Source organism: Chlamydotis macqueenii, chromosome 4 (assembly GCF_036417535.1).
Source record: "Chlamydotis macqueenii isolate bChlMac1 chromosome 4, bChlMac1.mat, whole genome shotgun sequence".
NCBI classification, from domain to species: domain Eukaryota; kingdom Metazoa; phylum Chordata; class Aves; order Otidiformes; family Otididae; genus Chlamydotis; species Chlamydotis macqueenii.
The window spans coordinates 54492557-54516560 of NC_141559.1; the positions used below are offsets into that span (position 1 = coordinate 54492557).

Consider the following 24004-nt stretch of genomic DNA (forward strand, 5'->3'; position numbering starts at 1 on the left):
CTTTTGGAGATCCATCTATTTAACATCCCAGGGAAAATCAGAGCGCAAACTCCAAAGTCAGTGCAGAGAGGGATGCACCAGGATGCTAACTGAATTTCTTCAATGTTTACCCAGAAGTTAAATACCACAAAATGCCATCTGCTTCACTGCTTATTAGCAGAGAGGTTGATTTGCCTTCCCTCTGCGCAGGTGGTCTGTTAGGAACAGGAAACCTGAATTATCCGCTCATTCAAAGCCTCCCCTGGATATACAAACCCTCTGCAGCAGTTTCACTGATGTATTTGCCATGTTCTCCTTTGGCAGAGACAGCACAAAGTGCTCAGTGCTGCCAGCATGTTTCAGGGACCGCTGATTTCAGCAAGTGGTGGGATCAGACTGGTCAGGGGGGAGGCCGTAGCTCAACTGCCTGTACCTTGGTTTCTGCTAAAAAAAACATTTAATGCAAAGAAAAACATCAGTATATTAATAAGGAGGATGATCTTGTGGTTTCAATTCGATCCTAATAGGTCATGTCAGGCATGCACTTGATGCATTTCCACACCATTTTGGTGCTTTTCAGACCTCTCTGATGTAACCACTGACCCTCTGAGCAGGGATGTTGTAAGAAGTATGTAGACCTAAAGCAGGCCTTGATATGAGGGTTTTAGCTACCAGTCTTCTAGTTCTTGGTAGATTTCTTCTTAAAATCAAGAGCTGAGCACAGTCATTGAGTTCTTTATTTCAGCAGGAACTAAATGCCTGGATACTTTTGTTGGATGCTTGAGTACATTATTTCTCCAGGTCACTAGAGGATGAGGTTAGGCTTTTTCTACCCTAAATTAGCAGGGTTTTTTGCCAAATTCAAGTCTTTCTCCACATGGCATATTCCTCCCCCGTAAGGACTAGGTGGGGCCTCACTCTTATCGGTTTCCAAATTCATCTGCTGAAACCACAGCAAGCCTTTCCTGTCCTAGGAACTTGTGAGCTGAGTTTTGGTTTTTCTTTTGGTATTTTTTTCACAAATCATTCCACTGGTGGAAACTTGAAATAAGCAAGGAGGCCTGGGGTATAACCCATCTTCTCAAAGTTTATTTTACACAGGACTAATTTGGTGTAAAATGGGTTGTTAGTGATAATCATACAGTCTAAAGAGGACTCAGTCTTCTCTTCCAGTTCAATGTGGCATAAGGTTAAGATGGACTTTTACCCAAGAAGCAGTTATGAGTGAAATCAGTGACAAAGGGTGTGTTTGACTGTCGTCTGATTCTTTGCAGCTGGTCCTGAAGACCTTTGCAAGAACCCTTTGACCATGGAGGACCTCATCTGTTATAGCTTCCAGGTGGCGAGGGGAATGGAGTTCTTGGCTTCACGCAAAGTAAGGAACTTCTCAGGAAGAGTGGCATGTTATTTATTTGGCTGTAGGAAATAGTGCTGTAGGTCTATAGAAGGAAACAGCATGTTCATCTTTGGACTAGCAGTCAACTGCAACATTTCCTTTTTGCCCTAAGACACACCTGAATCATTAATACTACAGAATGAAACAGCCCGTGCCTTTATTGACACAAATGTTAGTGATCTGTATAAGGTTTATGGGTCACTGATTCATAGAAGAATGATTAAGTAGTTGGAGGAGGGGAGCTGACTTAGGAAGACAATTAAAGGAATTAAGGACAAATCCCTGGTAACTGGAGCTAAATGAGAGTAAAGGGGTTTGCTCTGAGGAGGTTGCCTGTGACTCATGCAGTGGGATTGAAAGGGCAGTGTGAAGAGAGATGATGCTCACCTATGAAACTTTGTGGATGAGTCCTTGGAGAGTCTCTTGCCAAAGACACCCTGGCAGTCAATAGCACCTCACCTGCATTTTGGCTTTCTAGAAGTGTTCTTCTGTCGTTTAATAAGTACGGATAGGACATGTTTCAATGGATGTAAATTCCAGCAAGAACGAGGAATTGTCTGCAGTTGTGTAGAAACAAAAAGTACTTAGGAATGGGAAAAGGAAATGGAAGCAGGTTATATAACACCGCTGTAGAGTGCAGGCGAGGTGTTCCAGAGCAGACTTCAGAGTCTTTTCTAAAAATATACATTTGTCTATATTTTATACATCCTGGTTAGTGTGTATATGTAAAAGGATGTCACCCCAGGATCTGTATTTCTGGGCCATACTAAAAGCAAACCTGCAGCCACTTTCAGAGCCTGGCTTTTTTAGTTCAAGCTATTGACACTTGAGTTTTGAAGTCCCTGAGTTGTCGGCTAAGCTGTTGTTCTGCATAGGTAAAGGCATGGACTTTTCTGTCTGTAGTCAAGATTAATTTGTATTGGAATCAAATCGACATTTTCGTGCAGTGTGTTTTTCAGAGAGAGAGTGGAGTACACAGATTTGAGTGAACCTAAGTAAATCTAACGGTAATCAGATCTGAACCTGTTTTTTGTCAGCTTCTTCGGATAATTAATTAGCTAACTTCAAAGGCTCTCTCTGCATAGTGGATAAACAAATGTATGTTTGGACTTGGGAACACAAGTTTCCCTGAGCCAGATCAGTTGTGACCATCAAAAAAGGACTTAAAATCAGTAACTGTTGATGCTGAGGTTTCTTTTTCTTAAAAGGTTTTAAGAATTATCTGGCCTTTGAGGGTAGGAGAGCACATATGTGAAAGAGATCAGCTCCATGGACCGAGCTGTGATGACAGGCAGCGTATGAAGTTGTTTACTTCTCTTTGCAGTGCATCCACAGGGACCTGGCTGCTCGTAATATCCTCTTGTCGGACAATAACGTTGTCAAAATCTGTGATTTTGGCTTGGCTCGAGACATCTACAAAGACCCAGATTACGTCAGGAAAGGAGATGTAAGTTTCAGATTCTCTGTTTGAGAGAGGATTAATATGTAGTCAGAACTCCTGTTTTTTTTTACCTTAAATAGGTTTGTGGAAACTCAGTTTTTTGCTAGACTATAATACTTTTCTTTTTTTTTTTTTTTTAATGTAAATGCTTTCAGGCCAGACTACCTTTAAAGTGGATGGCACCAGAAACGATTTTTGATAGAGTATATACCATTCAGAGTGATGTATGGTCCTTTGGAGTTCTGCTGTGGGAAATATTTTCATTAGGTGAGTCAATTTAATTTTACTGAGCCATCTTAACAACAGAGTCTGAAGCAAACAGTCAAAGTGTTCTTGGATACTCTGTAGCATTTCTTTTTGCTTGTGAAAATTTCTTGTTTATTTTCTCCTTCAAAATAAAATACTCAAATTTCCTTAAAAATGCAAATGTGGGAACATGGACTTGAAATGCTTCTTCAGACAATTTCAGTATGTGATTATGTGCCTCATTTACTCAATTAGTCGCTGTTGCCATCATAAATATAAATTGTTTGCACATCCAAATATACTGAATTACCTTATTAACTCAGGCCATAGCAAATTATTTGTTTGAAAATTAATCCCAGAATTTAAGAGTCTAACGCATTAAAATTACCATTGCTCTCATTTTAGGCGCGTCACCATACCCTGGAGTGAAAATTGATGAGGAATTTTGCAGAAGGCTGAAAGAAGGAACAAGAATGAGAGCTCCAGACTATACAACACCAGAAATGTGAGAAACTATTCCTCTATCTGCCCACATTTACCCCACAATAATAGCAGGTGCTTGAGCAAGCAGTAGGTGCTGGTTTTTTTGTGCTGGTATTTTAATGGACTTTGTCCTTGTAGGTACCAAACAATGCTGGATTGCTGGCATGGAGATCCTAAGCAGAGACCAACTTTTTCAGAGCTAGTGGAGCACCTGGGGAATCTGCTGCAAGCCAACGTCCGTCAGGTACATGAAGTAGATTCTCTGGTTGTTAAAACCACCAGCTGAACCTTGCCTGTCCTGCCAGCCACCGCCACCACAAAATCCCCCAGCTGTTGTACTGTCCGCTGGAGCCATCGGGGAGCGTGGGCTTCTTCCACCACTCCTGTTACTGACCAGTTGGGGCAACTGACAGAGAAGAATGACCTGAGGCAGGGGGAGATTGCAGAAGTCTATGGTGGTAACCAAAAGCCACCTTGCCCTGCCAGCAAGTGCTTCCCATGACAGCACCACTGTGGTTCCTTAGCTGTCTTGCTGAGGAGGTGTTGGCGCTGGCTCAGTTCCTTGCTCTGCTGCTGATTTCTCTGCATACTGCAGAGGTATTTCGGCAGGTAGCTCCTGTTGATCTTACTGTGCCAAAGATGGATATCTTAGCATATGTGAGGATGTGGGATGCAGTGTTTTTAGTGACTCTTCTGGAAGACGAGGATACAGGCATTTTATCGCCTGTCAGCAGCTCCATACGGACGAGTATATTAAGACTTGTCCGAAGTACAGGCACTGTGGTAAGAAAGTCCACTGCTTCCCAGTGGGCCTCCCTCCCTCCTGGGTTCTCAATCTTGTGTCTCTCTCTTCATGCATCACAAATGTGGACAAGGCCAGGGCAATAGATGTGAGCAGTCGGATGAAGGAGGCTGGGTGTTGCCACATGGTCTCCTATTAGACTAGTTCTCCCTTTCTGACCTATTGGTAGTGATGGGAATTACCTGTCCTTCCAAAGTATCATGTCTTCTGTGCATACCAAAACTCAGAAAGCATGGAATTTATTCACTTTCCTACAGAGCAGCTTGAATCTTATGTATCACAGAATTATAGGCTGGCTGAAGTTGGAAGGGATGTGTGGAGGTCCTTGGCCCAACCTCCTGCTCAAGCACCTAGAGCCAGTTGCCCAGGACCATGTCTAGGGTTTTTTTTTAATATCTCCAAGGACGGAGACTCCACAGCCTCTCTGGGCAACCTATGCCAGTGCTTGGTCACCCTCACAGTAAAAAAAGATGTTTCCTTGTATGTTCAGAACTTACTGTATGAATATTTGCCCATAACCTAATATGATTGGCTTACTAATGATTTGAACTCTCCTGTCATAAACTGTAGTGTATGGTGACTATAAAAGCCAAACATGATTTACTGTCTGATAACTAATAGCTAGTGAGATGTGTAATATTGTAGTCCAAAAGGGATACATGCAAAAGAATTAGAGCAAAGGAGGAATCTACAAAATTATTTCTTATTGGACTATAAATAGGTATGCAGTACTGCAGGATGCGTAATCCATTTTTTCTCTTCATACTTTGGAGCAGAAATGTAAACAAGTGGAAGAAATTTTTTAAAATGTTATTGTTATTCACATTAAGTTAGATGTCAAAGTACTGATAGAAAACTTCCTTTTTTACTATCCCCATTTCATTCTTTTTTTCATTTACTTCTCATACTTAATTTAGGCTTTATGATTCATATGGTGTAGTCCAACTCAATCTCACTTTAAGATTAAGGTTATTTTTTCCTCTTAAGGTCGTCTTCTTTGTGTCATTGCAGTTCAAACATTACTCAAATTTAAATTTTTTATTTCAAAGACATCCAAAAAAAGTTCAGTTGATTCAGTTGACACATTGTTACGGTATGTCATATATAAATCTTTTCTTTTTTACTGAAAGCTACTTGGCAGTGGCTCTTAATGAGTTTCCTTCTCTTAACGAAGCTGCTCCTGCGAGGGTAGTATAATGCTCATAGTTTAATAAAACAACCAAAGTAGCTCTGTTAGGCTGCTGCATTCTCCACATATGTGTGTGTGTGGCTGTTTATGTCCATGTATCTCTGTAGCTTTATTTAATTTTTGTATTTTTTTCACTGCCTTCTACAGGATGGTAAAGACTACGTTGTCCTTCCTTTGTCAGTATCACTGAATATGGAAGAGGATTCGGGTCTCTCTCTCCCAACTTCACCTGCTTCCTGTAGGGAGGAAGAGGAAGTCTGTGATCCTAAATTCCATTATGACAACACAGCAGGAATTAGGTATTTTATATGGTGGACATCCTACTGGGGCCTCAGGGCAGGTTTTGTTCATGCGGGGGGCAGGGAAATTGAAAGGAAGAGACTTCAGCTGCCTGGTCCATATTTAACCCTCTCCATAGGGATAAGAATGGATCTATAGGCTTTTTGCAGGCTAAACCTAGTTTCTTACCTCCTCAAATGCTAGGGTGTTTTGGGTTTTTTGCTACCCTTTTGAGATTTGGTATTCTCATTTGAAAAAGTGCAGGAGTATTTGTTGTTTAGTTTTTAGGAACCAGAACAAATACAAAGTTTGACCAATCAAACTGAGTTGTGTTCACACTCATATATTGCAGCTCCCTGAAGTATTAATCGTAATCGATCTGTCATTAATAACCTCCCTGGCATTCCCCCTCCTAAAGTGAAATGTTGGTAAATAAGTCATGAATTGATAGCCAAGGGGAATGCAGCGTAAATAGTGTCATCAGTGGCTTTTGTCTACTGCTTACGTCTGATGGGCTGCTGGAGCATCCATAATTGACCAATGGTGGTCGATGCTGTTGGGTATCCTGGCAGAGGTGACTTCCCGGGGAAGGAGTTTGTACTAATGCAATTAAGCAGCGCTTAAGTTGGATGTTTTGAGGACCTTAGGCACAGGATATAAGGGAGAAAGATATTTTCTCATCCAGTGCTCCCTAAGATCAAATTGAGCCACTTAGATGCTGGGAGCCTTTCGGTGTTTGCTGCAGTTGTGGAGAGGTGGTGGATGCCCCATCCCTGGAGACATTCAAGGCCGGGTTGGACAGAGCTCTGAGCAACCTGATCTGGTTGGAGATGTTGCAGGGGGGTTGGACTAGATGACCTTTGAAGGTTGCTTCCAACCCAAACTGTTCTACAGTTCTAAGAAGGAGAAGGGTAGGAGATGGATCCAACTATCAGAGCAGAGATGGACTCTGCTGGCAGTTTTCACATGGTTTCTGCAATGTGGAGTCCTCTCTTTCACTGCTTGTGTTGTATCCACCAAACCAGAAAAAGTTCCCAATGATTCTGAGTACTGTGGGATCACATTTTTATATGGTCCTGGAAAAGACAAGGTAGGCACAGTGCACTTAGCACTTCAGTTGAACTTATAATCCTAGAGGTGAACTCTGAACCCCATGTTTTAGTAGTGGGACAATCCAAAATATAAATATTTAAAAGACACAAAAGCGTGATTTAACGCTGAAAATACCACACCTATTTTCCACTTTTAATACTTCCTATATGGCTTTTCCTGGTCCACACTTCCTGTTATGAACAGAAGTAAAACCTCTCCATCAACCTTTTAAAGAGACTTTGAGCCTCTTTTCTCCTGTCTGACAGGGTGACAGGGTTTGTGAGAAAGCACTTGTGGAAATGATGCTAGGAGAGGCAAAGAGGAGGAGAAGCAAGCACAGGGAAAACACAGTGGATGAATATTAAAGAATATTTAGATTGCTGAGGTAAATTAAAATCAGCTGGACCTCCTAACATCTGCCATATTTGGCTTAGGAGATAGATACACAATTTCTGAACCTTGAAAGATTGTCATTAAGAACAGTCAGGTGAGGTAAAGAAGATTTAAGAAAATGTAAAGATAATGCCTGTTTTTAGAAAAAACAGGAAAGGAGTAGCCCTGAACTCGGGTTAACTTGAAACCTAGGAATGATCCTGGAATAAACTATCAGATAAGTAACGGTAAATGACTACAGGAAGGAGAAGTAACTAAAAATGGCCAGCATGAATTTCTCAAGAAAAAAAATCTAGTCAAACCTATCCAAATTTCCTTTTTTTTTTTTTTGAGAGGGAATAATTGGGTTGGTGGATAGTAACAAAGATGGATTTTTATATTCTATAGGGCGCTTTTGGCCCTTTTTTAATAGGACAGTCTATTACAAAATGCAAACAAGTGTCAGGAAATACTGTCAGGACATCAGCTGAGCCCTCACCGCCACCGGACAGGAGTCAGACTCCACGTATGGCATCTCTGTCTGCACACTATTTCTGGTTCTGTTTGCACAGTAGCTTGGCTTGACCAGGAGGATCTCATTTATTGTAGCCCATGTAGGCTAACTCTTGTCTGGGCTGAGCAGAGGTAAGACTCCCATACCTGGGAGTCTTCAGATCAAGAGGCTGGGATTCCCAGTCCTTACCACTCTGGTAACTGTAGTACTGGCCATGCAGTTCTATGCTTGTGTGGACAATTAAATCCAAACACACGGGCTTTCAGACTAGAAGGCAAGTTGTGGAATGAACTTCTCATTCAAGGTCTTAGAATCATGGAATCATGAATAGTTTAGGTTGGAAGGGACTTTTAAAGGTCATCTAGTCCAACGAAACAGGGACATCTTCAACTAGATCAGGTTGCTCATCAGATTGTCCAGGAGAGTAAGTGGACTAGATTTTCCATTAGATGTTTCTGGTCCTGGCGGGGTTGGGTAGGATGTGGATTAGATACCATTGCAGAGTAACAGGAGCAGAAGACATGGTCAGTGCAGAGATCTTGCAAGAACTGGTTTTGTTAAGTCTAGGAAGAGAAAATGGAGAGAGAACATAGTAGCAGTTTTCAGTATGTGAAAAGTTGCTTGAAAGAGGATGTTAAATAATTATTCTGTGTCCCCAGCAATGGGAGAAATTTTATTTGCAGTGAATACTTGGGCTTAATATTTGAAAAACATTCTGAAGTGTATTGAGCACCTGAGAAGGCTACACAGGGAACTTGTAAAATCCCTACCAGTTTAAATAAATGTCTGTTGGAGATAGGCAGGACTCAGCATAGTAAGGCTCAAAGCTGGGAAATGAGATGAATGATGCTCTTAATTGCCTCCAGCTTTGTGCTTCTAGTGGATGCCGGCTTCTCTTCTAACTCCTTGGCTTTTTCTTCATTAGCTGTTAGGAACATAAATTGGTCCTGTTTAACTGGGACAACATCCATTTTATTCCATAGCCACTTAGACAGAAAGCTGAGGGTAGCTGTTTTGTTTGTTTTATTAGTACCTCCATGAAAGTCTTTTTTTTTTTTTTTTTGGTCCAATATTTTTTATGGATGTCATCCTGACCAGGGGGCTTCTTTTGGAGAAGAGCCTTCAAGAGAGATGTAGCACTCCCTGTCCTGATCCCCGCAGTTTAAGGGCGGCAGTCTGCTGAGTCTGCTGTTGTTGTCCGAGGTCCAGCCAGGGGTCTCAGAAGTGCGGTCCAAAGGAAGAGACGCATGTCTGTGCTCCAGGCTCCTCTGTTTATTATACTTCTCAGCAAAGCTTGCAGGAAGTGAAGCCTTCCAGTGTAACTGAGGAAAGAAGCTGTTTTCTCAAAACCATTTCTTAGAATTTGCTCAGAGATCAAGGTTGTCAGGAGCAGAAGGTCAGAAACATGGCACTTTCTAGGCAGTTTATCCTTTTCAATAAATGGATATTTAGAGGTTTGCATAATATGTTTTGACAAAAGGATTAACTTCTCTGTAGAGAGATAAAAGGATTCTGATATCATGGTGCTGTTTGCAGCCAAGCTGTGGATAGTGGACACAAAACTTTTTTGTTTGTTTTTTCTTCAGTCAGTACCGACAAGGTAGCAAAAGAAAAAGCCGCCCTGTGAGTGTGAAAACATTTGAAGATGTCCCATTGGTAACCACTGTAAAAGTTGTTCAGGAGGTGAGTTTGTCTGTTGGTTTTATGTCTTTTCCTTCTGTTGATGTCTTTTTTTCATCGTTTATGGGTTGTTTGGGTTTTTTTTATCCCCTTCTATTGAATGCATTTCCAACACCTTTGCAGGAAAACCAGACAGACAGTGGGATGGTTCTTGCATCTGAAGAGCTGAAGACATTGGAAGAGAACGATAAACAAGTGAAAATACCATTCAGGTAAGGCTCAGGCTGCATGCAGGATTGAATATGACCTTTTGCTTGCAGTATGTCAGAAGACTGATTGGTTTGTAAAATTTTCAAGAAGACAAAATCTTTTCTTACTGTATTATTAAAATCACAAAGAAATATTGTGCACTGTGTGTGCCTGGTCGTTGGCACTTGGTACCAGGAGAGGAGAGGTAATGCAGCTGTTGGAAGCATCAGCCAGCACCGCAGAAAGGACTTGTATTTATCAGCTGCAAAAGCATCAACCACCCCTTGAAGGAACTGAGCCGGTGCACACAATTGAGTGTGTTTGTGAGGGCCTGTCTGCAATGACAAAGAGCTCTTTTTTTTTTTCTTTTTCTTTCTTTTTTTCTAAAGCTGACTCTTGAGTTTTCAGGATGTACCTGGTTATATTTTCAGAGCATTGTACAGAGGTTTCATTGTGCAGTTCACAGGAAGCACAGTGGCGTTAATAGAGCTGAAACCTCACATATGCTCCCTGAGAGCTTCTCAGGAATTATTTTTTTTCCAGGACAACTTCAGTGCAAACAAAGGTGTACTGCAGTTCTGATGGCACCACGGCTGAAAGGTGCGAAGCCTCTCAAAGTTTTCTCTCCATTTCATCTGCAGTCACAATCTAATTCCTTGCACTGTCATAAAATTAAATATCTTTTTCATGCGCTAGTGAAGTTAGGACATATAAAAAGGTGTTTCCTTATAATCAAGCACATGTTTAAAAAGGCTTGAAGCCAGTTTTGCTAAGTGCACCATTTTGCTTTGGTTGTTGCCGTGATGGGAAGCAGCTGCCGGCAGAAATCACCCACCTGCCCTCCATAAGACAATCTCCACAGCTCTCTCAGTCCTGTTTCTGCTTCTTTTTCACAGCACGCTGGTGCCCAGCAAGAGTAACGAGTCTGTCATGTCCGAAGCCTCCAACCAGACGAGCGGGTACCAGTCAGGGTACCACTCGGACGACATGGACACCACTGTCTACTCCAGTGAGGAGACTGAACTCTTGTGTGCCCGGGAGGCTTCGCCCCCGCTCTGCCACACACATGGGCTCACCTACGATGGTGCCGCACCGCTCACCTCCCCGCCGCTCTAGGGTGAAGCCAGCGGCTCCGGGTCCCCCCGGGATGTGCCTTCCTTGCCTGGACTAGTGCTATTCAGGTTTGATGTATAGAAAGACCACGTCTGTGAGACTAAGAAAAGACGTTTATTTTTCCTGAAGAGGATGCAGAAGCATCTGACAGCAAAAGTCTGCTGTGCCAGGCTGCAGGATGCTTTCCTCAAGAGACGCTGGTGGCAGAGGGTGCAAAGCCCCGGCTGTGGTGTGTGGGTGCTGTGCCGATCCGATGGCAGAGGGAGTGTGGTGTTCTTTGGGACCCGGGTGACATGCTGAGCATCTGCCCAATGCAGGCAGCAGCACAGCGTTCAACTTAACGGTTTCTAGTTGTACGAAATAACGGCACAGCCCTGCTCTTTTTTATTTTTTTTTTTTTTTTTTTTTTTCCTCCTCCCATTGTGGCTGGACTCCAGGAAGGAAACAGCACGGCACTGGCCTCTTGTTTCCCAGAGTTATCCCTTGCTTGCATCGCCACAAACAAAAAAAGGAACCTCCAGCTCAAGGCTCTGGCACTCACCGATGGCCTGAGACTAAAGATAGGCTAGGCTAAATATAGGTGAGGGCAATGGTCTCTGTCTTTGGCAGAGAAAAAAAAAGTTGCTGTGCCAAACCCCACAAGCTGCGTTTCCTTGGAAGACTTGCCCAGTGAGGCTGGTTAGCAGGGAGGAGGCAAAGCACTGAGCCAAGTGATGGGACACAGGTGCCAGGGGCATGCTTCACCTCTGAGAGTGGCCTCAGGGAGGCTTTGCCCCCCGTCCTCCCTGTCACCCTTGGCCCATGCTTCTGAGCTAGCCTGAAACAGCTGCAGAAAATGCCTTCCCCTTTCATTCGCCACTGGGGCAGCCTTTGCTACAGGTAGACAGGGCAATGTAATCTACCTTAGGACTGTAGGGAGCCCTGTGGTCCTGATGGGGTATCCTAAGGGCACCCTACCTTCTCATCTCATCCCCCCCTCCCTCAGATGTAGGTCTGACTCCTTCACTTTGCAAACTACCCAGTCTGTTTGCTCCGGCAGAGATCTTGGTTTATGTAGTCTTGGAAATCCGTGACTGGTTTCATGGCAGCTCTCATCTTCTCCGAGTGGCGAGATTGTGACTAATTGTTGGGCCACTCCTTACTTGTGCTCTTGTAGTCCCAGAGCTCTGTTGGTAGACACAATGCAGATGACAAGATTTTAAAATGTAAAGCTATTTCTACTGAGTCCTTTTTTGTATTTTTATAATTTTTTTTTTGTTTGTACTTACTATAATGTCAAATGCTGAGAACTATGAATATAAGGCATATACAGTATTTATAGCCTCTTTATGTAGAAATAAATGTAATATATTAAAATATAAATATATATATTATATAATGGATATTGTACTGTTCATATTTTGTATCGGGGTTCTGTAGTATTACAAGGGTCACAAAATTTTTAATACCTAAAACCTTTCACTTTATTAAAAGGGACTGGAAGCTTAGAGGTGGGGGGCAATAAGTAGATCTGTTTGCTTTTCTTGCATTTATTTTCTTATATGCTGTCTCTTGGCAGGGAAGTTTATGAAGTACTACTTATTTCAAGTGCCAATTAATGAATCTGGTAATTTATACCATTGTACGGATCTATGAACATTTCTGTGGGTACCTATAGTGAAGAAACTTCAGTGATTTTTAGTAGTTGGCACTAAGTGCCTTTAGAGAAATGGTCAAAGGAATAGCCTGTTTGTACAGACTGAATCCGCTCTGAAGGGGTTTATTATGTTCAGTTAGGGAATGGTTGATCTAATTGTATTGCGGCTTTTGCCTGGGGAGTAGCAGTTTCCCTTAAAGCCTTATTCATCTTTTCCCACTTATGTTTCCTCAGTCTCAGTTCTTGTAGCTGAAATGTTGTCCCTGCTCTTGTGCAACATCTTCCTTTATTTTAAATCTGTACAGAAAGGTTCCACCTTTTCACTCTGTTGTCCACTTTTTAACAGTCTCCATGTATGCCTTTGTTCTCAGTGCAAGACTGGCCATGTTGGGGTATCAGAACTCAAAGAATCATAACAGCTTATGCTAAACATGTGCAAGGGGAGTTAAAACACAAACTGCAGACTTTAATTTGACTTTTCTTTATTACAATTTGAAATGAGACCTTTGTAGGCAACTGCATAGTGAGAGCACGTATCTAGGAAGTGGGAGATCTCACTGCTGAACTCTTCTCAGGCTGAATGTGGGACTAATACCTTCTACACGCTATGGGCATGCCCCTACTACAAGGCTGTGGGATGTCGAGCTTCAAATGGTTCTGCATTCCTCTCTCTGAATCTAAAGCATTTGACAGCCAAGAAAGCAGGAGCTGGGAGGTCAGGTAGAAAAATAAGCAAGAGGCTTCCTAGGTCTGCTGTGAGGGCTTCTAGAAAGGACTTGTATTTTCATGAGTATATTTGACATTTATCTTGCTTCCCGGGCAAGAGTCAAGCCAGTAGAGTATGCTAAACAGACAATGCTACGTTCTTTAGCATCTCCCCCTCCCTAGTATTCTTCAATACCTTTAATGAAAGTTTTCTTCTATGTCCATCTACTATACGATGGACATAAAATATTGACGCTGGTGGAATCTTGATGGGTACTCGGCTGAGCCACATGTTGGAGAATCTTGGCACAGAGGTGGAGATGGAGATCTGTCGTTGACGGCCATCTGCCCTAGACCTAGAGCTCTCCAAGGCTTGGGGTGTTCAATTTAAACATCTACATTTTATAGTTTTGTTTCCTCTCCAACTTGGTGTAACACATGATATGTGCCACATACACATAGTCAGATGCATCCCTGTGTGTTTGTAGTACCTCTAAAACAGTTGTCCACTGTAATGCAGACTGGTGAAGTTGCAATATAGCCATTTCAGCTAATGGGTTCTCATTTATAATCCTTGTCAGCCAATGAAACTCTCTTGTGGGTCCAAATCATTTCAAAGATGCCTGGCAAATATGGGAACTAGCACACACCTGCCTTAGGAAAGGAAATTAGCTGCTTTAAAAAAAAATTTAAAAAAACCACACCAAAAAAAAACCAAACCCATCCCAAAAGAAACAAACACAAAAAACAAACAAAACCCCCATATATTCAGTTTCAGGAGCAAGCAAAGCTTCTATAAATGTGTTCATATATTTGGCATCCAGTAACACAATTCTTTTCTTAGACCATGGCTGCTACATCCTTTAAAACACCTGGACTTTTTGTTATATTCTGAATACAGCACGTTCAACTAAGCCCCAGTCAGGCCACATCTGTCTTGGTAGATTCTTTAAATTACAAAAAGGATATTTTCAATGAAACAACAGACGTATAGTGCACAGATTTGTAAATGCCTTGCAAACCAGTCCGGCTTTATCTCCATTCTGCAGCCATGCAGCGAAGTGTCAGCATTTCGATCACCATCCTTATCCATGAAATGTGTGGGAGATTCCAGCCTGGATTTGAACCCAATGAGCTGCAAACAGAAGGGGCACTCATGAGATTAGGGATCCAAACAAATCACTGTGAGCAGCTGGGTAGGAGTGGGAAGCAGCAGTGATGCGGTTGACTCCTCTTGTTCAGAAGAACTACCAGGATGAACTGTAATTGCTGATGGGTTTGGATGTTAGAAACTGAGCAGAGCCATGCTTGAAATAGGGAGTTCTGGACCTTGAAGATGGCTCACGTTAGCTCTTATCAATGTAAACACAGCCCCTCGGAAGAATGCAAGGGCTTTCAAGCATGGTAGATGCTTCTCCTTGCAAAAGATATTGTAAAATGTATCTCATTCTTTACATGGAAATGTCTTGGCAAATCCAGTCCTTGCCTAAGCTTTTCTTATTAACACATCTCCAATCACAAGCAACTGTATTTCACACAAGCATAAAAAGTGTTACGATGATCCTTCACGTCATCTTCTGATGTGATCGTCCCCAAGCACCGAGCCTGGGGACTTTTGGGACGGAGTGCTTGTAAATTCTAAAAGCAGCGTGTGACTAAAAAAAAAGACTACAATCACAGAGCTGTTGAAATTGGGTACAAAAATTTCCTGCTAATTGCATCTCCTTCTGATGGTTCTAAGGGTGGAAAACATAGTTGGGTAGCACGGATAGCCTCCAGATACAAGGCTGGAATTTGCTATTTTTATGTGAAACATTCCCAAACCATGAATCATCTGAGGTTTCCCCTCATCACTGATACTTGAGTACACACCCTGTGTTACCTCGCAGTATGGGACCTCACAAAGCAACAGCAAGGGCAAGGAAAACAAAGTTAACGTTTGTTCTTCCTAATTGACAAATTTATTAGGGACAGAAGTTAACCAACAAAGACCTTTTCTTTGGACTGCAGCCCTGGATTTTCATTCTGCCTGGCTGAGCGTTGCATTCTGTGTCATAATATATGTCCTCAGCTCCTCAACCCCTGACATTCAGACTGATTAAGTCCCAGAAGGTCACTGGGAAACATAGCAGGAGCTCGTAACATATGGTGCTGATAAACATCTCGGCATCAGAGATAAGGAGCTGGTCAATGTAATCTTAGGAAGCTCAGATTTTGTTGCCATAAAACTACACAATGTAAAGCCTAATCCCTACACAGATTTAATTAGCTGTTAAACGTATCAGGTTCATGATGAAGGGTGTTCTGTTTACCTAGATGTTATTCACCCACTGCCACCAGTTGGTTCAAATGTGAAGTATCTATGCCTTGCAGCTTGTTAGGATGATATGTTGTGGTGAATGATGGCTGCTCTGTAAGTTTGGTGGAGGGAGGAGTGGGAAATAAATTAATTCTACTTCCAGGTCCAGCTCTAGCATCAGACACAGACTCTGGTGCCAGGAAAAATGGCAGTGCAATGTGGTTTCCTGAGTCTTGGTCAAAAAAGGTGGAATATATGAACTGAGGTTTAATACTGTTTCCCAGAGGGAGCTGAAGCTGTTCAGCATCCCACAGAGCTTCCTCCCTGTGCTCCATGCTGCTCTCTCTTTTGGTATAATCATGGTAAGTGGCATGATTGCTCTAGAAATGGTTTCACAAAAGCAAGTGGAAATGTAGCTACTTTTAGTTTTATTCTCTTGGTCTGTTTTCACATTACAGTCAGAAGCATGACTGCACCAGGTTGTAGATGGACATAAGAGTTTTCATCCTGCCGGGCTAAGCAGCAATACCAGCCAGGGTTCAGCAGCCTGGGCTCCTGCTCGGCACAGCCTTGCCCATCAACAGTGGGGCACACAGCTAAGCCTCTGCTGCTGGCATCAAGCTTACCAGCAGAAAGCTGGCTGCAGGGTACACCTCTGTACGTGCCGCTGTCACACCTTCAACTGCAGCATGCCCATATCTAGGAATAATCGCAGGGAAGCCAGTCATGTTTGGTTACTGAAGGTCCTTGGACTTCTGGGTGGACTGCACTAACCCATGATTATGCCCATGTCATGCACCATGGTGGCACAGATTATCTGCGACATTTCATTTCTTTGGTTTCAGAATGTCATTCCCACAATCTCTTCCCAGACTTGGGTAAGGTTGGAGACTGCAGTTTGTTTTCCACTGCTCCTTCCTGGTGTACCAGCCCCTGGCTCTGTAGATCATGTTTGACCTTGCAGCTGATGGGAACCAGTGAGCAGCAGCGGTCTTCGGTTTGGGACTGACACTCTGCCTAAACCCAGAGGCATGCTGCATTGGCATGGAGAAGGGGAGAGGAGCGAAAGGCTGAAAGAAAGTTTTAATAATTGTGCATGTCCTTTTCAAATATGGATAGGTCCTTGTACTGGAGAGTTGTACCTCAGCACTCGGAACCCAAGAAGAGCAGAGGGGTTTTGCTTGTTCGAGACCATCAGGTTGCACTGTAGAATGGGAAGACCAGCGCTGCTTACTGCTGGTCATCTGGAGGCTGCTCTGTGGTCCATGTTTCATGCAGGGACAGGGCCCCTTTATCTGTGATATTTTCTAGGGCTTCACTTGCAAACTTGCAGAGTGCACGCGTCATTACTTTATTCACCTTGTTCAGGCTAGGTTTTAAGAGTTGATCAGGTGGACAAGGAATCTGAACCAGCAATGGGCCCTTACATTTAATATCGCTTGATGGATTTTCCACTTGCTTTTTGGACCCATGTAAAACCCTTAGCATCTGCGACATCCTGCAGCAAGGATTTCTGCACGCAGATTTTCACTTGATGGCCCCAGCTATTTTCCAGTACTCTGACCAAGTATTCCCTACTCATTTTCTCCATGTTATTTAGGTTTTTATGGACAGCCATACACTTTCAAGCCAGAATATTCCTAGCCCATAGTAAAATCTATTTGCATCTCCTCAAACCTGTAAATAGGGCCCCTTGGTGAGAAGGTGACATCTGCTTGGCATGATTCCCAAGCAGGTCTCCGCAAGATACTTGGCTTCCGCCGGGAGGAAGGAGGGTGTAGGACAGCCAGCAGAGAATAGCGTTATGTCAACCGATTCGCGTGACAGATGTACCACAGCATCGGCAAAGATTGGCCAATGTCAAGATCTGACTTTGCTGGCATCTTCTTAGCATTGCTATTTTTGGCCAGTGAAACATTTCCAAGGGTTGGGCTGGACTTGTCGCCCCACTCCCAGGCTGTTTGCGCTGGCTCCTGGCTGGCTGCGGGGAGGGATAAGATGCAGAAGCAGAAGCTCTATGGCTCAAGCACGGCACAAACAGGGGCACCATTTACCACTGCAAACCAGCAGAACAGAGTGAAAGCATGGCCTATCTTATCAGTTACTTACTGAGTTAAGACTCGGGGATATAAAAACTTTCTTTAAACCCTGGGTAATACCCATAAACGGAGCCCTTAGGAGATAACGTCACAAGTGGAACTTTTTGGGTGCACTTATGCATGGTTTTAAATCACAACCACAAAGACATCTTTATATTATCTGATAAACTTCTTAAACTGGCAACAACTATTTAACATTACAGTTTAGTTAAGTACTAAAACAGCAGGGAGCATGCAGCTAAGGCGATACAATTATTAACGTATGGCTTGGTAATGCTATCAAAACAATGGCTTCAGGCATTTCAAGCCCGCTTTCAGGCTAATGTCACTAATTTTTCAGGAGGATTATTAAGTTTTATTAGGAGTTCACATCTTAGTATAATTATATGGATATTAGAGAAATCAATATCATGTAATGCAGAGTCCCTTAATGGCTATACAGTCATTGAGTCTGTTATGGGACCAGCTTGAAGTGAATTTAAGGAGGAATCTTTATAATTCTGCTGGAATTGGGCTTTGCATGCTGAGATAGATCTCTTAGACATTGAAGAGAGGATTGCAAAATCTGTCCTCAGTATTGAATCTTTGCATCCAAATGACAGTTTTACAAATAGATTACAGAAAATCATTGCTGTATGTTTAAAGATCTTCCTCTCATTCTGACTCCTAAACTTTATTAAAGTTCCTGACCACTACATAGCTTTCAAGCAAATGGATATATTCATATAAATATGTCTATTCAATCACAATGCAATAAACATGTTTGTCAGAGTGAGCCACTGCTCCACTTGGAGTATTTTTTGAAATGGCAAGAACGGCATCTTTCCACTGTATACTGATTTAGCGTCTTCACTAGCTGAAAGGATTTCAAGTAAACTTGAAGATATCTACTTAAAGTCCAGAGCAAAACAATTCTCTACTTTCTTTGTGTTACAGAGAAGACTGATAATACTTCACTAGCTTCTCACAGAATTTGTAAGTATCTCACAGAAGGAGACGAGTCGTAAGGAAAAGCTGTTTTCTGTCTCCTCCAGCACAAGAACTAGTGAGCATCAGCTGAGAGTTACAGGGGACAAGTGCAAAACAAACATAAGAATATACTTTACATCCATGCTTAGTGAACCTGTGAAACTCTTTTCCACAGGTTGCTAATACTTACATGAGTTCAGAAAACTGTGGAGCAAATTAGTGGAAGAAGAAAGATCCTGGGGTGCTAAATACAGAGATGCTCTGAGCTGCAAATCTTGGGAAACGGAGATAGGATGTTTGGGAGAAGTTTTCTATGTGCTTATCCTGTGCGTTTACTCTTCCTTAGGTTTTCACAATTGACTGTTAGAGCTCCTAGAAGGGTGCTTTGGTATACTGTGGTATGACTCCCCTGAAGTTTTTATAAGTTAACTCGTAAGCTCTTACAGTTAATAAAAACACTGCCTTGACACAGGAATTCTCTGCAAGAGCTGCAGTTCTCTGGCTGCACATAAAAGATCCTAAGTGTGTGCAGGAGTGACTGCAGCCCGCGCTCTGATTTCAGTGATGCTTCAGTGCCACTGTGTACCAGCTGCACAGCCTATACCTCCTGTCAGCAGCTTGTCGAGGAGTCGTGCAACCTCAGGGTGAGAGACTTTAGGCCCTGATTTTCAGCCTTTTGGCTGCAAATAAACAATGCATTCCTGGCATTTCAAGTACACAGTCAGAACATCCTCAGCTCCAGCAGGCTGCTGACAAGTTGTGCAGAGGAAATCTACTACAGCCTCAGGAGGTGATGGGTTTCCTACTCATTCTCAACAGATTGACTAGAGCTAAATATATATATCCTGTATTTCCACACAATCTTGGCAAAGAAGTCCACTTGTTTACTCTTTTTTAAGACAGAGAAAAACATAAGGTAAAGTGGTAATTAATAAAGGAAAAACTAAATAACATTTTTCTTACCACTCCATGTTTTTAGTTCAAAGTTTGCTGAACACTAAATCAGACCATGCTCAGCGTTTCACAAGAGGGAAAACACATTGACATCATTGGGAAGCATGTAGAGTTAGTAATTTTACAAGGAAACATTTCCTGGAGACTAAAGTGCTAAACAACTGCTAAAAGTCCATGAGATGTAAATATTGTTTACTTTGGTGTCTGTGGATGTTGCCTTGCCCTATTAACCTCTAAAAGGTACTTAGGTATGCTGGCCTTGGGCAAACATCCAGTGACAAAATATAGTTAAATACGGTGAGCTCAGACCTGAAGCTGCTGGAACTCTCACATCCACAGCTTCTCTGTAGACCAATAACGGACCAGAACATGAGCCTGAGTAAAAAATTCCCATTAGATTTGAAGCTTGGTACTTGGTGCAGTTGAGCACCAAACACCTGGCAGTATTGCTGCAGCTCTGTCAGCCTATGCACAGCACGTTGGTGAGGCATTTGGATCCAGGGATTGTACAAGCCAAGTGTGATACATATGGGTGAGAGATCTTCAGAGTTCTGTAACACAGCAGTTAACCTGTCTGACTTCTTCCGAGCCTTTCCCATAAGGCTGAAGAAACCCGGCAGACAGCCTGATAAAGCTGTGCTCCAGAAAGTTCAGCTCACACCTTGCTATCTGCATGCCTTTCCAGCAAGCCACTCTCTCACTTTCAGTCTTCTCCCATTTGAGAGAGATGATACGAGCTGGTAAACAAGTTGCGTCTGCAAATATTGCTGGAAGTCTGGAATGGGAAAATTTCCAAAACACCTCACTTGTTTCCCCCTTCAAAAAGACTCTACCCTAAAAGTTGAAGATGAGCCTTTAGGTGTGAAATATTCAAACAAAGGGGTCTTTTTATGCTGTTTTACTCCCTTGCTTCACGCACACACTGATACCTTAACATTTCAGTCATCCTCTCCACTATCTTTAAAGCAAGGCTGTATAAACTTGCTCTAGCTTTCCTTAAGCGTTGCTTGGGATAGATGGAGATGCAAGTAAGGCTGTGACTGGCATTGTCAAGGCAGGAGCTAATCAGCCCCTGGGAATAAATGTTTACTGTTCTGCTAGGAAAGCAGTGGGGAAAACTCAAGTTACAGCTGGATTTCTCCAAACTCAGCCCTCCATAGATAAGGTTGTTTTAAAATAAAATAAAACTCATTAAAGGAAGAATATGTGAATGTTTCCTAAGACTGGAATAAGAGGGGATAGCAGACAGGTCTGTTTGCAGGAACGTAGAGAGAAATTATGTCGAGCTCCTGTTGACGTAACCTCATCAGACTTCCTTGATGCACTCAGAGCACAATCTGCTTTGCTGCAACTCCGTGGTCTTTCCTGGGAACCTTATCAATCTGTGCACAAAATTTGCTTTTCTCCAGCCCAGATTTGCTGGCCCAAATTTTTCCTCCAGAAAATTTGGAGGAAATTTTCTTTTCCTCCAAGTGTTGTGGTTCGAGCTGAGAGCTGTGGGTCCTTGTGGGCGGATGGAGCTCGGAGCAGGCATGGGAAATTCCTCATCAGGATCCACTCCTCATCTGCCCTCTGAGCCTGGAACCAGCAAAGCTGAACAAGCTCCAGCTCCTGCCCTTTTGGTCAGATTTCTTGGTGCCTGCTAAGTCACAAACTCCATTTGAAGCCTTCCCCCCACGCTGGAGTATATATAAAATAATAAAACGGAAAACTAATGGATTAAAATGGTCAGTGAGTTAAAAAGTCACTGCAGGAGGCAGGAAGGGAGGATGGACAGACAAACAGTGTGATTACATTAGAGCAATTTCCTCCCTGGGGTTTGCAAGAACCATCAATGCAATGCTATGCAAAAAGTTAAAGACATACGTAACATGCCACAACCATTGAATATGGGTTTTAAAAGAGTTTAAGGAAAACTTACAAGTTTTCTCTGAAGTTCACTGGATTTTTGCCCTCATACAAGCCCCCTCCTTATGAGGAACACCATCCTGCACAAGGAACTGGGTGAAACTGTCCTTGTTGAACTGCAGTAGTGTTTCACCTTTGATTTTAATCCAGCCAAGATTTTACTTGTTGCTATCTCTGTAAGATCTCACAAACTGTGCACTGAAAAATCACCTTTCTCTGGTCTCACAGTTTCTGACCCCCATGGGACAGTATCTGTGGAAAAAAAACAAGAAGGCAAATTAGACAACAATAACCCAGGCTTCTCCCTACAAAACAGCAGTCCCCTCCCAGGGCAGCTAAAGGAAGCAACAAGCCAGATGAGGAAGGTAAACTTGGGATCTGAAAGGAAAGAGTCTCTGGTATTTATAAAAGTCAGAGGTTCACACGGAAACTTAGTTACAGCACTGATCCTCTCCATCCTATTTCAGGACACGCAGCCCTTTTTCAGCTAAGAGTATTTGACTCATTAGTGTTGGAATATTTCTCCTCTTTTTAACTCTTTGAGTAGAAAGCCTTGTACTGCTTTGAAGCCATATGGACAGCTTGAATATATAAAGTAAGAGCTGAACACTGAAATTCATTGCCTGGGTAAGAACAGAGAGAAAACTAAATCACCGCTTCAGCATGTCATCTGTAAGCAGAGCCACTTGACCCATCATGGCCTTCTGTGATTAACAAATCCACGGCATGGAAAATGAAAAAGGGGAACTGCTTGCAGAAGACGTTGTGATGAAGTCCAAAGAATGCTGGTGCATACTGCATTTTAGATGCTAATATCCTCTGCAGGTACAGCATGGGCTGCATTTAATACTTTCTTGCAGGATCATGGGTTAACTCAGGTTGGAAGGGACTGCAGAAGGTCTCTAGCCTGGCTTACTGCTGAAGCAGGGTCAGATCTGAGACCAGATGAAAGCACACCTCACCACCCCCTTCAGGTCATTTGTAAAGATGCTGAACACAAGAGGTTCCAAGACAGACTCTTGTGGTACCCTGCTTGTTAACAGCTTCTAGGTGGAGGATGACCCATTAACCCCCTAAACCTGATTATCAAACAATTTTTTAGCCATTATCCACAGTCTGTAATGTCCTAATTTACGATACAAGAATATTGTGAGCAACAGTCTCAAAAGCCTCACTAAAGTCAAAGTAAATGACATCCACTGCTCTCCTCTCATCCACAAATCCAGTTATTTTATCACAGAAGACAATCAAGTTGGTCAGACATGACTTACCGTTGGTAAATCCATGCTGACTGCTCCCAGTTACCTCCGTTTCCTTATATGCCCAGAAATATCTTTCAAGAGGACTTGCTTCAAGATTTTCCTGGGGATCAAAGTGAGACTGACTAGTCTGTAGTTTCCGGATTTGGCCTTTTTTGAAGATGCATGTGGCATTTGCTTTTCTCTAGTCTTTGGAGAGAGGCCTCTCCCAATTTCCATGACTTTTCAAAGATGGTAGAGAGGAACTCAGTGACCCAGCAGCCAGTTCTTGCTCTGCACCTTCAGATACAGCCAATCTGGTCTTTTGGTGTGACCATTTTTTATTTGGCAGACATTTAGGTTCTCTATATCTTGGTTGTTAGTAGCAGCAACCTGCAGTAGCAGTAACAGAACCCATAAATTGCTGAATAGGATGCTAGAACTGGAAAAATATACACAAAAAATATTTTCATTGTGACAGTAGGTGACTGATGATAGCTTTCTTTATCATCAGAGAAGTCAAACTAAAGCAAAAGTTGATCTCATCAGCTGTTCTTTCAAATTAAGAATGAATCCACTGACAAGGCTTCACAATGGTGTAGATCTGTAGTGGCTCCACATCTTAACCAAAAGCATTTTCACATGTTTTCACCTCATTTAGTGGTATGGGTAACACTGAAATACTCATCTCTGTTAAACATAGTGCTTGCAGGGGGGTTGGACTAGATGACCTTTAAAGGTCCTTTCCAACCCTAACTGTTCTATGATACCATGATTCTGTAGCTGAAGGTGTGAAATTGTCCCTCATTTTATGCATTTCATAAAATCCATCTTCCTACACACCAGTTGAGGACATAGTCTATGCAGAATATCTTAGATAAGTCAGTTGCTTTCGACATTCATCTCAGTGGACTGTGGCCACAACTTCTGGAGGGACCAGAGTCACTTTAATCCTTTAACAACAGAAAGCCAAGAAACTATTTAGAGGTAGTTTGTCCTCAGCCTTATGAGCTCCTCTAGGGCCTACCATATGGGTCTACTCTCTCACATTTTCTATTCAATATGTCTGTATGATACTAGATGGATAAATAAAAGCTCTAGCTGCGGTGATATATAGATGTCAAACTGCAAGGTTAAAAGATCAAGCTAGAGGTGATACCTGACTCTAAGTTGTTCCTGCCCAGGTTATATGTTGACTCAAAGGAGGACTTTAATTTAGAAAGGATTCAATTTTAAAACCTGGAAGAGAGCTAGATGCCTCAATCCATAGCAGAGGAAATATGCCTTGGTCTACAGCAGGGATAATTGAGAAGTAAGTGAGATACCCTAATGAAGGTGTATGGACCAAGTGTAAAATGTCTCTAGTTGCTGAATCATTCAGGTAGCAGCTCAGGACAAAACTGCTCTTTCCATCCATAGAT

The 24004-nt window shown here is 42.5% G+C and overlaps 1 protein-coding gene across 1 annotated transcript in view; it reads left to right on the forward strand.

The window, feature by feature from the left end:
- Positions 1-12157, forward strand: part of KDR (kinase insert domain receptor) — a 31902-nt gene extending 19745 nt beyond the window's left edge. Inside the window, exons 22-30 of the mRNA XM_086746788.1 lie at positions 1254-1354; positions 2700-2822; positions 2972-3083; positions 3468-3567; positions 3684-3789; positions 5684-5835; positions 9380-9476; positions 9597-9685; positions 10559-12157. Coding sequence (XP_086602914.1) covers positions 1254-1354; positions 2700-2822; positions 2972-3083; positions 3468-3567; positions 3684-3789; positions 5684-5835; positions 9380-9476; positions 9597-9685; positions 10559-10778 — 1100 coding nt within the window. The 3' untranslated portion in view covers positions 10779-12157. The remainder of the gene's footprint in view (positions 1-1253; positions 1355-2699; positions 2823-2971; positions 3084-3467; positions 3568-3683; positions 3790-5683; positions 5836-9379; positions 9477-9596; positions 9686-10558) is intronic.
- Positions 12158-24004: the final 11847 nt, after the last annotated feature.